Genomic DNA, 17,296 nt, shown 5'->3' with positions numbered 1-17,296 from the left:
CACCCCCATTGAAAGCAGCAAAATTGACTGTGAGCACATTGATTGGTACACACATCTGTCAATCATGTCGTCAACCCCACTTTTTATAGCATCATATAACTAACTTGGACAAACATCAGGTAGTAAGAGCTACTGGAAATTCACTTAAATAGAGGGAGCGGGGTTTATGACCTATACTGTAACCAGCCAGATACCAGGCTTCATTTTTGGGGAGCCATCATGTCGTCCATCTTTCTTCGACAGTTTTTGCTTTAACAAACAATTGGTGCCATTTGTGTCACAGTTTGCTTTTTTATCAATTCTCTCCATTCTTAAAGCTGCTCTATTGCCATTTTTCTAACATCCACCAGGTGGCCTTGGACTTTCCCTCCTTTCCCCATCACCTTACTGCCCTTCCCATCTGCTCACCTGTTCTCACTTTTGTAATCAGCTCTGCCTGGCCTTCCCTGCATCGTCTCACCTGCATGTCATTCCCTCATTTGCCACTCTCACATATACAGGTCCACTTACTTTGTTCCTCTGTCAGTTCATCAACAGTTGCAATGTGGTCTCTTGTTAACTGTCTGCCTTCTAACTGTTGGCTTGTTTCCTGTCTGCTTGCAATCTAATTGCCAGAATGTTTTATTATTTGCTGAAAGTTAACGCATCTTTAAGTTTAAACAATGCCGTGGTTACATTAATTATATATAGGCACAAAAACACTTGATAGTAGTTAGGAAAAGATCATGTTTTGGCAGATAATACACAGTTTTGGTGGCACAATCATGACTGGAAATGCTGCCATTTGTGCTTTGTAGTGTTTGTTGTGAAATCCTCCTGCTGCCTCCTGAACTACGTGCATTTGGGTCCACTCCCTGTTGCTCCAAACACCAACCTTGATAGTTTGTGTTTTGAACTTTTTGGTTTGTCTTTGCGTTCAATATTTTGACATACCTGTTGAAACGTAGCTTGAACCAGGTTGGCTGGAAACATGTTGCTGAGGGAGAGAATGATGAGAAATATTGAAAAGTCTTTCACTGGATGGCAGATAATATTTTCTAAGTAAAATGTCACAGACAAGGTCACAACAGAAGAAGGTGGATAATTCATTGTAAACATGTTTTATTGCATATCTCTTTAAATTGATTTTGAATATACGTCATCATGAAACCACACAATACATACAATATGTTCATGGTCAGCAAGACTCTGCAAAACTTTGCAAAATAGCATCTTTGGAACTTGCAGGATCTACATCTCTTTTACCCTTGAAAATCCTCTTTACCATGTATTGAATCTCTTCATTATATCTCTGTCTTTTGTCTTTTGTCTTAATTCAATATGTACGTCAATGAGGGATGACACCTTTTACCTGGAGTCAGCTCATTAATGTTCCTCGTTAAAGCAACCACTGTTTGCAATGGTTTGTACTGTCAGTCAATATGTCTCTCTGCATTTATCTTGGCTGATGAAAACAACAATAACAATCTTTATTATTTTTCACTGAAAGCATCTTTGATTTTAGGAAGGAGATATACTCTAAAAATCCCACATTCCCAGTGAAATCTCATTCAAACAAGTGTATTGAGTAAGAGTACCTGCACCAGAGAGGACTCAGGTGCTCAGGTGACAAAGGAGGGAGTGAAACTGGAAGATGAGGGAGCAGGTGCAGCAGGGAGACATGGACTAAGGGAGTGTAAAAGGTAGAGATATCTTGAGTGGAAAGAAAATGAATGCCCTACAACCAGAGCTGTGATGAAACACATTTCCCAAAGAAAAGTGCCCAGGTTGGGGTTTTGCATGTTGCCTATATGGGTTTCCTGCAGGTTTCTTTCACAACCCAAATACATAGAAATCACCCTGATTATAGACTCTAAATTGCGGTGGTCTGTCTATGTGTCAGCCCTGTGACAGAGACCTGTCCCCCATCGCTCGTAAAATGTGAGTTATGGTTCATCCCCTCTGCGACCCTGCAAAGGATAATTGATGGATGGGCAGAGATACTGATAATCACCATCATTTCCTTTAAATCACTCAGTTCAATGATTTTTTTTGCTTTTGCTCAGGCCAGATGATTAAAGTGGGCTGTCATTTCAAGTACTGCAAGCGCACAGAAGGGTTAACAGTGCATTGCTACAGGAACTGTTCAGGCTTCTGGTGCTGTCACATGGCAGAGGAGAGGGCAAGGCCACCACCAGTGTACACTTATTATGCTGGAATGTTAATTTCAGGGGCAAAAATAGAATAAATTGAATGTCACACACATATCTCACGGATACCAATGTGACTGTGGTTCAAGGCAATACGCTGAAGTGTCCCTGAACAGGATATGAAACTCCAAATGTGTGAAAGGCACATTGTAAAGCTCTGGTATCCAGAAAAACAGCCCTTTCACCAAGATACAAATCTCAAGGGACTCTCAATAGATTGTATATGGTTTGCAGATTATTTACAGTCCAGGAAGCAAAGTGTGAACACTTTCTGTACTGTATAATGTGAAAAAAAATAAATGTTTTTTACAATGCAAACTAAGACCAATTTAACAATACAGGAAAACAAATAGTAATAAATCATAATTTTTATGACTGTAAAACACACTTCAGACGCTGACAAACGCAATCAAAAACTCACAAAAGCTGTCTTGGTTCATATTTTCACTGCAACAACAATCACTAACTCTGGTTTAATAAACCTGAAATTCACCCAGCTGGATAAGAAAATATACTCATCCTTTACATGCTGAATGTTTATTTAAAGAGAGTCTGGTGGGTTTGGCAATAGCGATTTTTGGGCTGTTTCTGGTTGAACCAAAATGATCTTACTCTTTAAAAAAACAGGTTAACAAAAAGGTCCATTAAGTTGTCAGACACTTAGAATAACAATCTGAGGCTGTCAGTGGCAAAACCAAACACTTTTGGTGGACGTATTAATGGTACACAAATACCCTAATTAGTTTACCGCCAAAATGAAAATCACAATTATTTTGATCAATACTGAGAACAAGATTATTTATCACAATTGTTAATTATTTTATGGGACAACATTTTAATTGCACTTTCACGTTAAAAAAAACAACAGAGCGATGCTTTCACTTCCATGTTGAGCTACATTCCTGCTCATGGACAAATCTTTCAATACAGTGTTTAGTTTGTGGTGCAGACTGCTGCCTTTTAACTGCAGGCCATTGAATATAGTAATTCATTATGTGACAATCTTTATGCACAGAATGTGTCTGTCTATCACAACAGAATCTGCGATGCATTAGCACTTGCTGCAAATCCAACATCAACACAGAGCTTGAATCACGATCAAAATTCAGACAGCACACTTCAGGCGCAGAGAGATTAAAAGGCATATTGTGTTTTGCAGCTCGTGCATACAACAGAGTGACTTAAAAGACATATGGCGAAGATATACTGGGACAATATGGTGCATGTCAGTGGACTACAGTGAGGTTTGTGCATGGATTTGACCACTTAGCCACTCAGCAGTGTATCCTGTGTCTGAGAAAGAGCAAAGCAGGCTAATGAAGCACTTGACCTCAGTGCCCTTAATACATCCAAGTGTGCACATATTCATGCATAGTGGGCTCATTGTGCATAATCATTGCACACACAAACATGCACATGAGTACAGACAGTTGGGCCCATTTGTGAGTGTACAGATATAGTATGCCTGCATGATAGATGAAGGCTGTAAAGAAGCTTTGCAGGATAAATCCAGAGCACAGCTGTGCTCTGTAAAACACACACACACACGCGCGCGCGCACTGAGAGCCCGTGAACGACAGAGATTCACCTCTGCCTCATGATGAGTACACAGTTGGATTTCATGGGCTTGGCCAGTTGATAACTCCCTCTTTTTGCATTCTGATTCAAAGTGACTCATTCAAAGACAATTTATACTCAGTTTGATTTGATTTTCTTATTAAATTTTCAAATATATCACAAACAAATTTAAAATCAACAGAGAATGAAAAGAAAATTAACTTTTAAATAGCAAACCTGAATTATTTTTAAATTTCGATCACACCATTTCTACTTTACTGTGCATTTGGGATAAAATAGCATCATAAATTTAAATATTCTGCCGTTGGAGTCACAGCTCAGCAGCTCTTTGCCTTACAGGTTGATGTCTTTATCCTACTGACCGACTGTCACACTGACACAGTGGCTCTCAGAGCCTCACCGTCATGTTTCTCACTGCACGGCTGACCCAGGTTCACCTCAAACACACCCACTCCAACCTTCAGCAGCTTAATTAGCTTAGCACAATAACCCACTGGCACACGAGGCTTCAGGCTTTGTGCTCTGACCTCTGCCACTTCTCCGACTTCAGTCCTCGTGAAACAACACGCAGAGCAAGACATTTACACATTGCAGGTGCTCTATTATAAAACAGCTTTAAGTGAACGTGCCACGCATGCAGCATCTGTAATGAGCATGATGACACATTGCTCTCCCTTACAGCTCTCCTCTAAGGACACAAGTCGAAGAATCTGTTTGCTCTCTCATTATTTTTTTCCCCTAAGTCTTGCTCTTATTTGTGCTGAAGTCAACAGCTGTTACTTTGTTTGCAAAATCACAAAATCCTAAGCAAGCACTTGAGCAACATTTAAATTCAATATGTTATGAAACAAGTCCATATTCTGATTGATTTTTCCTTGTCCTGTTGAAATGATTCCATATGGATTTATTGAAAATCCGACCAGACATTGTCTTTAAACTTTTCCATTCTATTTTTTACTTTTAACTTACTTTTTTACATGAACCTATATTGATTGTCTTAACAAATAGAAAAAATAAACATTTTTAATGTGCAACCTATACAAGGTAAGAAAAAAAGACAGAAAAAGTTAAGATAACATAAAAACAAAACAAAACAAAACAAAAGAAAAAACAGTTTGGGATTGCGTGTAGTGTAATAAGATTTGGGTCTGGAGAATGAACAAAACAAAGTATAGTTCAGCCCATACATACAGCCCAAGAACACATTGACCATTTATAATGCGTCAGAAATATGTCTAAAGATTCTGGGGAGGGCGTTTTTTTTTTTCTTTTTCCGAGCAAGGTTTGGTATGACCTTCAACAATTGTTGTTGAAAGTATAAACTTCATAAAGTTTAGATGCAGCTGCCTCCATAGAAAACGTTGAATCTTTCCATTCTGACGACTATCCATTGCCCCAAAACCCATGCATATTGATCCAAAAGTGTTTGAACATTCAGGTGGTTTTTTTTTGCACATCTTCAACACATAATAGATAAACAAAAAACTCTAAACAACAAAATGGTTCCCAGACCTTTTTACACCATGGCACCATTGATATTTTTAGATTGCTATTTTTAAACTTTCCCATAAGGGTGATGACAGTTTTCTCTGAGCTTACATTTCATTAGAGATTTGTGACAGAGTCTTACCGGATGAGATCCAGCAGAGCGTCAGCAGAGCTGGTCATCGGCTTCTTGCTGTCCTCAGAGTCCTCCTTCTGAGCAGCTCCGCCTGGGTGGATGATATACACCATGACAATGCCCACGACCACGGCAACAAAGGTGGTCCAGAGGTAGTAGGAGATTGTCATGATGCCCAGGCGGCTAGAGCACTTGGCGTCCAAGGCAGCCAGACCTGACATCAAACTGAAGCACAGAGAGGAGGTGCAGACACACAAAGTCAAAAACAGCAGAGACACAAAAGACAGACAGGAAGCTAGAAGTTATTGTAAAAATTGATAAGGACTTTAGGAAGTGAATTCTTTAAAAACTGAATTCAAACCTCCCTAGAAATGTTAGCTCATTGGCATGCTGTTGCAGATGTTCAGCTCATTAAGCCCACTTGCACTCAAAGCTTTTATGGAAAAAAGAAATAAGTGGCAGTAAATTGCACAATGAAAAGAATACTTCAACCCCAAATTGACAATTAGTGTATTATTTACTCATCTTGTTACGTTGAATTTGTGAAGGAAACCTTTTCTTGCATGCCTCTCCGATGAACAAAGAATTCAAAAACACAGGCAATGCATGACAAATTGACGTCCTAGGGGTCATAATAAAACTGTATCAAGACATCTGTTTTCAAATTCTCACACAACTATGTGTAATCCAAGTCTAATTTTTACAGTATGCTCCGTAATTCCCAAACAAACAGCCCTTTGTGATGTGGAATTGAAATGAAAGTGAAACTTATCTAAGCTCAAGACGCAAAAATTGTATTTCAGCTAGCTGAACAGTTGGTGGTCTACTGCTGCCTTGATCAGATAGTTAATGTTAATATGTGTTTTGGTGTTATAACAGGTTAGTTTGGATTCACCAAAGTTACACAATAACAAAAAGTAAGTGATCAAGTAGAGCTATGATCCGGCCCAACAAAAATCTTTCCAAGCCTGAACCACAGTAGCAGTTTTGGGTGTGAGCTCAGTTAAAACCCAGTTTTCCACTGTAAGAAAAAAAAAAAACCAAAAACAAAAGTAAAAATAAACTTAGGTATTATTGCTGTAAAAGACATTTGTGACCTGACCTCATATACAATAACTATGAGGCTTGCCCACTGGTCAGTGATAACATGACCTCCAGCTGGAAAAATCAGAAGGTCAAAATCATAATGTCAAGCTGAGGTGGACTGAAGGCACAGCAAAACATCACTCTTCTGGGAAATGGCAGAATAATGGTTTCAACTGGTGCACTGGTGCTGACTTTTTTGTTTAATTGGAGCTCTTTTGGAAACCAGAAACCAGATCTCATATGCAATATTTATTAAATAGAGACTGAGTAACATTTCTGGAGTCATGATGTGTTGATGGCAACACTGCCCATAAATTATTAATAACATTACAAAGGCTGCAAGGTCAGCATTAAAACAAGCAACAAACAAAACACCAGGACCTAATCTAAATCTGCCTGAAGCCTGATAAAATTTTGAGAAACTGCAGTCTGAACCTGGCCGGTTGAGTCAGGTCCAGTCAGGTTTGAGCAGAGAATCAAAGCTCTGTTGAGAAAGTGGTAGACCTGCAGTTTAGCGAGGTAAAGCTAGAAATAACAGTGCCATAAAAAGTGGTAGTTGTTAACTAAAGCAATGCTTTGGGGACTGTGCCCTTCAAACAGGGTATCGTGAGCCAAAAAATGATCTTTTCCATAACCAAGTGTTGTTTGTGCTATAAAGTTAACCACTGTGCTGTTGAAACATAAAGTTTCGATGTATCCACTAAATAATAATGTGCAATTGTTATGTATCCGCAGTTTGCAGAAACATGTAATGCCAACATCTTTTCAGGCCATTGGATTGACTCTTGTTAAGCTTATTGTCAAACCAGAAAAGTTGTTTAGTAATTGAAAGGTCGGTTGGTTTATGTCTTGCACTCGCAATCTATACGTCAAAGTGTCCTTGGGCAAGATACTATTTTAAACTATCTTTGTACTCATACACTATGAATTATTTTAGCTCCTGGTTTGTTGTGATTATATTTCTTATTCATGTTTTTTTATTACTAATGTGTATTTGATTGATCTTGTATGTTTTGTCTTGTTTGTGTGGACCCCAGGAAGAATAGTTGTTGCTACGGTAGCAACTAATGGGGATCCAATGTAAATAAATGCAGCTTGTTTTGCAAAGCTTTTTGAGTGGTCGCTTAGATTAGAAAAGCACCATGTAAATATGGTCCATTAACCATAAGATACTGCTCTCATACAAGGCAGAAGAAGAAAGCAGCAAAGCAAATGTATTTTTTCCCAAAATCTCTCTATTGTTAGCTCCTTTTCTACTACTCTTGAAATGTGAATCAAGCCATTCAGAGCTCTGCAGTCCTTTCTCTTATGTCACAGAAAGCCTCAACTGTATTCATAAACATTATGAACAGAGGAGAGTAATTTGCATTTAAATGGGATGCTCTGAGTAGTTGTGTTTAGGTTTTCATTGTTGCTACACTGATGTTGTGACATTCACTGTTAATTTTCAAAAAATGAATTAAAAAAAGCGCTCATTCAACGCTGTTTGTGTCTCAGCTGGTGTAAATGTGCAGCAGATGTAATTTGCGGGAAGATGTGTGGGATGATGTTGAAATAGAGGCGCAGCAGCAGGAGGGAGCCTGTCAAAGAGCAGAGAGAGAGATCGGAGAGTTCTTTACTCTGTCTCTTGAGCTGGGGTGACAAGATTTTATCCCTGTTCAAAGTGTAATCTGGTTTGACTTGGCAAGCGTTTGGATAGGGATGCTGAGTCTTTCCGTGCAGTCACTGCCTGTGCTGCACCTCACCCTTTTATCCTCCTTTTATCATCTCTGAAATGTATGATAGAGAGCCTCAGTCTCCTGTCTGTCACAGTCACATTGGGACTCATTCACTAATATCTACCACAGCTTTTTGTGGCCATGTGCACACAGACACTGAAAAGAAAAGAATTTGGTTAAGAAGGCCCAAACAAAAGTCTTAAAAGGTTGACTCAAAAAAAAAAAGGAAATCGTCAGAGGAGGTATTTTTCCAAGAAGTGAACGCCAACCGAGCGCTCATATTTTCTGTTAGTATTAGTTATACTATAACACAAAAAAATGATGCATTGGATGCTATTACTCTATTAATGAATGCTGAAAACTGAGAGGAGTGCATAATATATGAAGTAGAATTGTTTATTGTTTATTCATGATATATATATTCTAAATTGAAATATTGAAATCATTATTTAAATTTAAATCCTATAATATTATACAACTGTAGAATTTAAGAAATCATAATCAATCATTTTGAAAACATTCAGTGTGCTCTCGGGTGTGCATTGATTCTGTTCAAGAACAAATCTCAAATTAGAAGTTATTTTTGAATGTCAGAATCTCTGTGAATAGGTTTTAGGAAGATTTTTTTTCTTCCGAGCGATTGATGAATGAGGTCCCGTCTTTACATCATCAGAAAGTCTGAAATCAAAATTTTCAGACAGTCTGTGAAAATTTAAAAAGTTTTAAGAGATGCTTAAAAGTGAGGTCCCCAGGATGTGAAGGTGTGAATGTGTCTTAGCAAACCATCCATTTATCTTTCACAGAAAACACTGAAAGTATTTGATTTTTCCTCATATTTGACTACAAGTATGGGATTGGTTTCAACAGCAAGTGATTTTCAGTCGCAGGATTAAACGTTTTTACCACAGCCACAAAATATTTTCTTACAGCCACAAAAATGACACAACTGCTGACACACTTGCAAAAGATATAAAGCCACATGAGTTTTGGACTGGAGCCTGAGATCACAGCATGGCCTGGTGCCTGGTGCCTCTATAATAAAATGAGCGGCAACAAAGTCACTTTGCCAGCTAAAATGCATAGAAATAGACTGCTGTCCAAACAGTCACAGATTCATATTCTCACTTCATCCAAAAGCAAATTCTGAACTGGGCAATTTCCATAGACATATGCTTGAGAAGTAAAAGGCTAAAAGGCCTTAAAGAAGGCTAACTTTTGCAGGAATGTAGCCATTAAGTAGCAGTTTCATCATAATAGTAGCCTGAAACCCATCAAAGTGTGTAACATCAACATAAGAAGAGTAAAGTCATAAAGTCAGTGAACTGACTATGTAATGTCATGTAATCTCAGCTACATAATATTAAGTTTGCTAACATCAGCCAACATAAGATAATGGTCATACTAGACCAAAGCCTAGTCCATACAGGTGTTTGTGAAAACACAGTTTTTCCATTATTTGGGCTCAAAACCCCCATCCAAACAAGCACTGTAAAATCTCTGTCCAAATAAACACGCAAGAACACAACTGAAGTGCTGTCAATAGCACTCCAGACCAACCCTGACCCTTTGTGCGCTTTGTGCCTAACTCTGCCTCTGATTGACTTTCTCTGCCATTCTTACCATAGCCCTGACCTACCTCACTCCTCTTTCTTTAACCTAACCAACCCTATCAACGAAAGCAACAAGTAGCAGCTAGTAGGACGTGTCATGGCTTTGCTATCTCAAGGAGGTTAAAAAGAGGAACAGTCACTGCGCAATATTGCGATATATCATTGGGAGATGCGCAGTAAAAACTGATGTTAAGTTGCTGAAAGGCTCAATAGCTGGCACATTACCATAGAACATGAAGGATGATTGATGTGTTTCACAGAGGTGTCTGTTATTAATGAAAAGATCCTTAATAAAAGACCAAAAACGAATGTTTTCTATATGAAAACTTTGCATTGTATATCCGTTTGAGTATACCCAAAACGTTCTGTCAGGCTCAGTGCAACCAAGGAGGCTAAAAAAAAGTACACCTGAGGAGCACCTGAGCGGACATCATCCTTTTAATTCTCGTCAAAGAAAGTGTCCCAGCCTCCTTTGAATAGCCTTGCGCTATCCCAGAAAACACAAATTTGCTACCTGAAGCACTGACCATTCTGCATCCTCTGTTTCTCACTATAGTGGAAGAGTGACTGCACATTTATGGGTAAATATGTACAAAGTCCTGTTAGCAAGCTAAGCAGTATTTTGGTCACGTCCACCATTCAAAAAAAATGTCTAATTTGTGACACATCACAAAGGTGTCAGTAGTGCACACACTGATGTTACGTAACAAGACAGAAACAGCTTTACATTTTCAATTCAGTGACCTTAAACAAATTGAGTGGTGAAAGGTCAAAACTTATTTTAAAAAGTTACATTTCCAAATGTGTACATGTGCACTAGGCTCAAGTGAGTCAGTAGCAGGAATTCCTCTGAGAGTATTGAACTGACCAATAGTATGTTTGGGGATTATGAATTTAACTCTGAATTTGTAAAAGAATGAATGAGTTACTTCTTCTTTTATTCTTTCTACATATTTTTTTCTACACATAATTCTACATATGTTAGCTTTAAAAGACAGCAAGACATTTTGTGAAATATGCACAGCAGTATTTGCTTTCCTGCTGTGAGTTTGATGAGAAGATTGAAACCACTCCTGTGTGTGTGTGCTGAATATGAAGCTAGGAAGTTACTGTGCTTGTACAAACTGAGCTTTAAAGCATGTTTAGGAAGAAACAGAGCTGTTTCTCCCTGCTTCTATAAGTGCTAAGTGAAGCTGTCCTTCTCCCTCTGCCTTTGTACTCAGAGTGCAGACATGAGCGTGATCTCAACCCTCTCATTTCACTCTTTGTAAGAAGGTCATTGAGTTTATTTCCCAAAAGTGTTGAGCTTTTTCTTGAAGTGCAGCCACTCAACAGTGAAGCTGCTATGAAGAGCTGCTGGTAAAAGGCTGGAGGCACTCTGTGCAGCTCTTTGGCGTTACCGTGTTACCATTTATCTATTTCTGTGAATGTGAATGAAAATGTGAATTTGAATATGCCTGAGATAAATAGACATGAGCCCTTTTATATTAATTAAATTATACAACTAGCTGGATAAAATATTCTTTGTCATATAACCATGGCTTTAACAAAGTGATCTGCTCATGCATCCTCTGGGTTGTAAATCAATGAGTGATTCTTTATACCACAGGTATAACAGCTACGACAATGACTGCTTCAGCTTCTTCCACTAATAGAAGGAGCAAGGTATTGAACCAACTGAACCTCCTGCTGCTACAGACGTGAATATCTGCAGCTGACCCTAAACTAAGCTGAACAAAGGCACGCAGCAAAGTGCATCGGCTCCACTGCTTTGTGTTTCTTGTAGTAGCGTTTTTCTTTTTCACGTTGAATAAACCCTTTCAGAAAGATATTTTCTTACTTGTAATTCTGTAGGACTCATTGTAAGTTCAAACCAGCTCTTGATCCGTGTTTCAAACATCTCACCCTGGCATGCGTTTTTCTAAACCCTCGCTGAACTCAATCTCTGCTTTCCTCTGGGCACTCTGGGAAGATATTGTATTTCAGTGAACATTTTGACCAAAAACATCACTGCTCTTTGCATTGCAGACATCTTTTACTCAGACCTAAAAAGAATTAAGGTCCTTCTTGATGAAAGTATTTCTGTTGCTACCTTTTTAACGCACTCAGCTGAACATCTACCACTCTAGTTCTGTTTAAGACTACTTCCATGAATAACTGTAAAGTGTGATGGCCATTTAAACGCAATTAGCAGTAAACTGCTGCCAACAGAACATGGGGACATGAGACATTTTGAATGCATTAGTGTCCATTAACGGGGCCATTATGGGGTCAAAGAATACCTTAGGTTAGGATGTGATAACCATGATTTGAATTCCTGTCACAGGTACCACTGCAGCAAATGGACTGATGTACAAGTTAAAAATATTCCATCCCTGTGTTATTCCCATCTATTAAATAGAACAGCTTATGAAATTCTCAGCTAAAGGTCCACCTTTGTCTGTTTTTTGGGTAGAGCATTGTGATGTGACTGGAATTATAACAACAGAAAGATACACATTTTGTGTGTAAATACACCTTTTGGTATATTGGACAACAGGTGAAGCTGCAGCAGCAATAACTACGAGGCTCGGCCAGCGCTGGTCAGTGATTACATGAACTCCAGCAGGAAAAAATCAGAGTTTCAAAATCAGAATGTCAAGCTGAGGAGGACTGACAGCACAGCAAAACATCAATCTTCTGGGAAATGGCAGACAAACGGTTTTAACTGAATTGTATGTCCAGATGTTTACTTTTCTTTTTCCACTGCGGCTCTTTGGGAAACCAGAAAGTGCTTCCAGGAGATCAACAGGGGAAAAAATTAGAATTGCTATTCCAGGGATTTATCTCATGAACTCCTCCTCCTGCTCCTCTCCACTCCGTGCATTTAAATCTGCCAATAATATCACGGTCAAATGTCATATTTTCTCCTGTCTTATCTTGAGTCTTTCATGTGCTGTCTTGCGAGGTGGCAAAATGAAACTATGAAACTCATAAGAACTTCAGACTGAATGTGAATAGTAAGGCATGGAAAAATATGAAACATCTTTTGAAGCAACTCTAATTTAGTTGACGACTTCTTTATTCAAATGACAAAGTTCTTATCTCAAGCCAAAATATTCAGATTAGTTGCTGATTAACCAACAGATTATTTTGAACTTTTAAATTTGAACTCATTTCTTTGGCTAGAATCACAACCACTGGCTGATGAAAACACATCACGCACGCACGTTCTCGCGCACGCGCGTGCACACACACTCACGAAGCCTTATAAACTGACTCTCTCACAGAGAAAAACATCACATTTATAATGTGAACACAAACCTTCATTCAATCACACCTGCTGTTGGACATTTCCAGATGTGATTACTCTAATGTCTGATACAATGTGGATCAGCTTGTGCACAATCTCGGAAGCATCAGCTATCAGTCTGATGTTGATAAAGCCTCTGGAGGCAAGGCCCAGCATTTTGGGGTTTTGCGGTGTAGCCATCGAATATCCATCAGAAACTTTCTCTGGTATGAACAGATATCTATTTATGTAATAACACGGATCTTCCACATTGTGGGGCCCACAGAGCAGGCATACTTCTGGTTTAGCCCTCTGCTTACTTGACTGATGATAAAAAATTAATTAATTAATTAAATTAATTTTGCGGTGCTTGTGACTTTCCAAATTTTATAAGAAGGAATGAAACAAGTCATTTTGTGTGGGTTGTGGTGCTAAAAGAATGTATCCACTGATTGAGTGAGACACTTTGAGCAATCCCCTTTTATATACACATGTAATCTATGTGTAAATGTAAAAGATTGCAGCTTTAAAATTAAGTCACGTCTACCTTTAATTGACAGGTTACGACCTTAAAAGAAATGTAAAATGAAAGAGGCGTATCTTTCCTATCTCTTTAATTATCTTGGTATCCAGTAGTTTTTTCTTCGCGCCCCTTGGTGGCTCCCAACCCACCCAGTTGGAAACCAGTTGTAGAATAACTCAAGCATCAGAATAAATGCTGCATTGTGCATTTCTGTAGAAAAGAAAACAAGCATAGGGCAGTTTTTTAAGGCACAGCTCATGCCATGCCTCATGGATGTGTCACTTTTGTATGTTATTATACGTACGTTTCAACAACCCTGTAGTTTGTGTAGGTTACGTTTAGGAAAAAAAACACACTTGGTCATCATTGTGTTTTGACGCAAAGTGGTGCCAAAAAAATATCTGATTTGTTGGCGCAATCATGGCTGGAAATAGCACAACGTTTTGCTAAAAACACCCAGTTTTGGTGCCACAATCAAAGCTGGAAATGCTGTTGTATGTTGTTAAAATAAAACCGGTTTTATGTGTTGGTCTTGAACAGTAGTTTGCAGCTTGGCAGCTGTCTCACCTATATGTCACAGCATCCACCTCACAATGAGATACTCAGCTTGTGAACATGTAAGCAGAAACGTACATTTCGAACATTTTCTAGTGTTCAACATCAGTGCACTTCAGCCACTGCTTCTCGGCTTCTCACTGACAGTAAACTGAATAACTTAACACTTGATACTTAACAGACTGAGATCTCTGTCCTCTCTGATATCTGAGTCAAGGTGGGATTACAGTGTGCCTCTATCGTGAGGTTTCAGGCACACGTACAACAGATCTGCCACAAGACTTTTAGACCATATGGGGCTTACAGTCCTCCCTGCTGCACCTTCGCTGAGCAAGAGCATTACAGTAATCCTTCGTCCAGATGAAAAAAAGAAGGCCGAGGATCCTTGGAGGGGGTGGGGTGGGGGTGGGGGTTATCCATGACATCCATGACATGTGGTTGTGACACTGTGGCCTTTGTCTCAGCCGCTTGGATCATTATAGGCCACACTGCTGTTTTATTTCATGGTGGTTGATGTTTCAGGATTATTTCGTGACTCAAGTAGTCAACAGTTTTTAATTCAGCATACAGTAGGTACAGAGAAAAACTTTTCAATAGACTTGCCACAACATGGAATAAATAACAGGCTAAAGATAATAATATATTGACTCTGCTGTAACAGGTCCTTCCTTTGCCTTCAAGGCCTTTCCAAATCAATCCCTTGCCAATCCATGTATTAAAACAACCCTGAGAAGAGGTGTTGATAGACCAAGCCACACTGACCATTAATATGTTGGATTTGTCTGCAGAAAACAGCCTCGGGGGCTCTTTGGGGAAATCAGTTGCATGCCAGTATGTGTCATCTATCTCAGTGGCTCCCATCATTTTGAAGCTTGTCACCCTGCTGACATAGATGCTATACTTTTCACTGCAAGTCAATACAAGTTGAGTCTGGGAAAAGGGTGCAATGTGTTTTATATGTAGATCAGGGTCTGGTCAGCTTTATATGTGTTTTTAGTCATGTATTGATCCAGACTTGTGGAAGAGCAACATCGAGGTGAAGCCAAGAGAACTTCTTTTTTTCCGCCATTGCTTAGTGAAATATACTAAACAGTAAAACAGACAATTTAAGGAATTAATAAGCAATTGATTTAATGAGTTCTCAGATGAGTTTTGTGCTCTTGGTTAGGGTGACTGTGGTTTTATGGCCAACAGGGTCAGGGATCAGAGAAATCCTCAGTGCCCTGCTTGCTCTGCTGTGCTGCTGTGAGTTTGTCTGTCTCTCTGTGTGCTGAGATTAAGGAAACCAATTCTCTATAAACCTCTTGTTTTTCATACTCCACTGCCTGACATTACTGTCAGAGGCTAGGTTTCTACTTTACAGAAAAGGCAGAAAAAATAGTAGCATTATATAGAAAGTAACAAACCCAACAATCAATAAAAGAACTATGAAATTACACACAATAAATTTCTATATTTTCATGTTCCTAGAGGATGAAGTGTGCTGTGCTATTAAACAGCCTGCGTTCTGTATTTTATTTATTTATTTTTTTTATCAATCTCAATTCTTTATGTGCTGTAGATCCTATTTATACTTTTCGAACTGTTTAGATCAATATTCATCAATCAGGGACCATACAGCAGGGGGGCAGATGGGTCCCACAAGCCAGGGAGTCTGCCATTTGCTTCCCATTTCAATGTTATTTTTGCTTGACATTACCATGTGCCTCTTCATCCTAAACCTAACCATCTGTGACTGTGTTGCCTAAACACAAATGTGCGCCCCATCACACTACCATGTGCATTTGTTAACATCATAGAAGTGGCATCCAGGAGCGTAAACAACTGACGCAGAAGGACACCTAACTCGTATAATATATAGTCAAGTCCATTGACATAGCTGCAACATGTGACGAGTTGGGATCGCAATGTGTTGCCTAATTTAAACATTTCTCCGAGCTTCTCTATGTTGTTTACTCACTGCCTTCCGTTCACTCCTTTACGCCACTTCTTTTCAATAAAAAGTCAGCTCATGAGCTCAGTTCAGTTTCTAATAGTGGTGTAGATGTTGTTGACGAGGTATGAGTACTGCTAGGTAGATGGGTAGGTTACCGAAAATGAAGTTTGTTTACTCTCCTTTACATTCCAATAACTTTTTGGCTGATAGTAGGGTATAGACCTACTGCAAGTGGCCAGAAACAGAGTTGGATATACTCTGTATATATATATATATATATATATATATATATATATATACAGTCCACTAAACTACTGGTCGCTAAGGGGACAGTAATTTCATTTAGTTTATTTCAACATATTGTCATTGCTAGGTTGTCAAATACCAATTCTTTAGCACACCCTGTCGTGCCTTGCACAGGGCACCCTTTAGAGTATCTTTATGACACAAAGCTGAAATACATTATAACGTGATTAATGTTGTGAAACGGTCACAGTTAGGGTTAGACAACAAAACTACTTGGTAGTTTTAGAAAATACATCATGTTTGAGGTTAAAATTAGTAAATTTGTTAGTTAATAATATCTAATCTTACTTTAATATTTATTGGCGTACTGATTGATGACAGTGACCCATGACTGAACGTGGCCTAAATTATGTAACATTAGGTTAAAACAAAGTTGACCGTTAGTTTCACATGGGACACAAACTGCAGTCCCCTAGGTGAAAGTCCGGTTTTGTTTGACCCGTCCACCTCACCTCCCTCCACCCTGTGTTCTCTTTCAATTTTTTTTACTATGTTAATTGCTGTCAGTGTCTTGTACTACTGCCATAGATGGCTTTACATTTGTGTTAAAGTCTTTACACACAAAGTCTGTATTCTTTGTTTTTTAAATCATTACGCAAAGAAACCTTACACATGGAATCCAATGCGTTCTTGTTAAATTCACAACATAAGAAAAAATGATAAAACACAATTTCTCTCTTGCTTCTTTCCACAGGAGTTATCTCTCTGGCTGTTGCCACTCTATGCCTGCGTCTTGCATTTTGCACAGCAGCTACCTAAAGGGGCTAAGCTGTCCTGAACTGTCACCACAGTCACTCGCTCTCTCTCTGTGGTCCACATCCTCTATTACACCCCCCTTTGTCATTATCATCCACCTTAATGTTACTGTTTTTTTGCAGATGTAAATGTTTCACAGGTTACGCC

General features: G+C 38.9%; 1 protein-coding gene across 1 annotated transcript in view; it reads right to left on the bottom strand.

The window, feature by feature from the left end:
• Positions 1–17,296, bottom strand: part of slc1a7a (solute carrier family 1 member 7a) — a 46,489-nt gene that overhangs the window by 11,737 nt on the left and 17,456 nt on the right. Inside the window, exons 3-4 of the mRNA XM_042497804.2 lie at positions 5,398–5,613; positions 934–976 (exon numbers count right to left, since the gene is read on the bottom strand). Of these exons, the coding sequence (XP_042353738.1) occupies positions 934–976; positions 5,398–5,613 (259 nt within the window). The remainder of the gene's footprint in view (positions 1–933; positions 977–5,397; positions 5,614–17,296) is intronic.

Source organism: Plectropomus leopardus, chromosome 12, assembly GCF_026936395.1.
Source record: "Plectropomus leopardus strain MGB_pleo_1.0 chromosome 12, ASM2693639v1, whole genome shotgun sequence".
Lineage (NCBI taxonomy): Eukaryota > Metazoa > Chordata > Actinopteri > Perciformes > Serranidae > Plectropomus > Plectropomus leopardus.
Note: the sequence above shows the minus strand (reverse complement) of the source record. Positions and strands in the feature narration are given on the sequence as shown.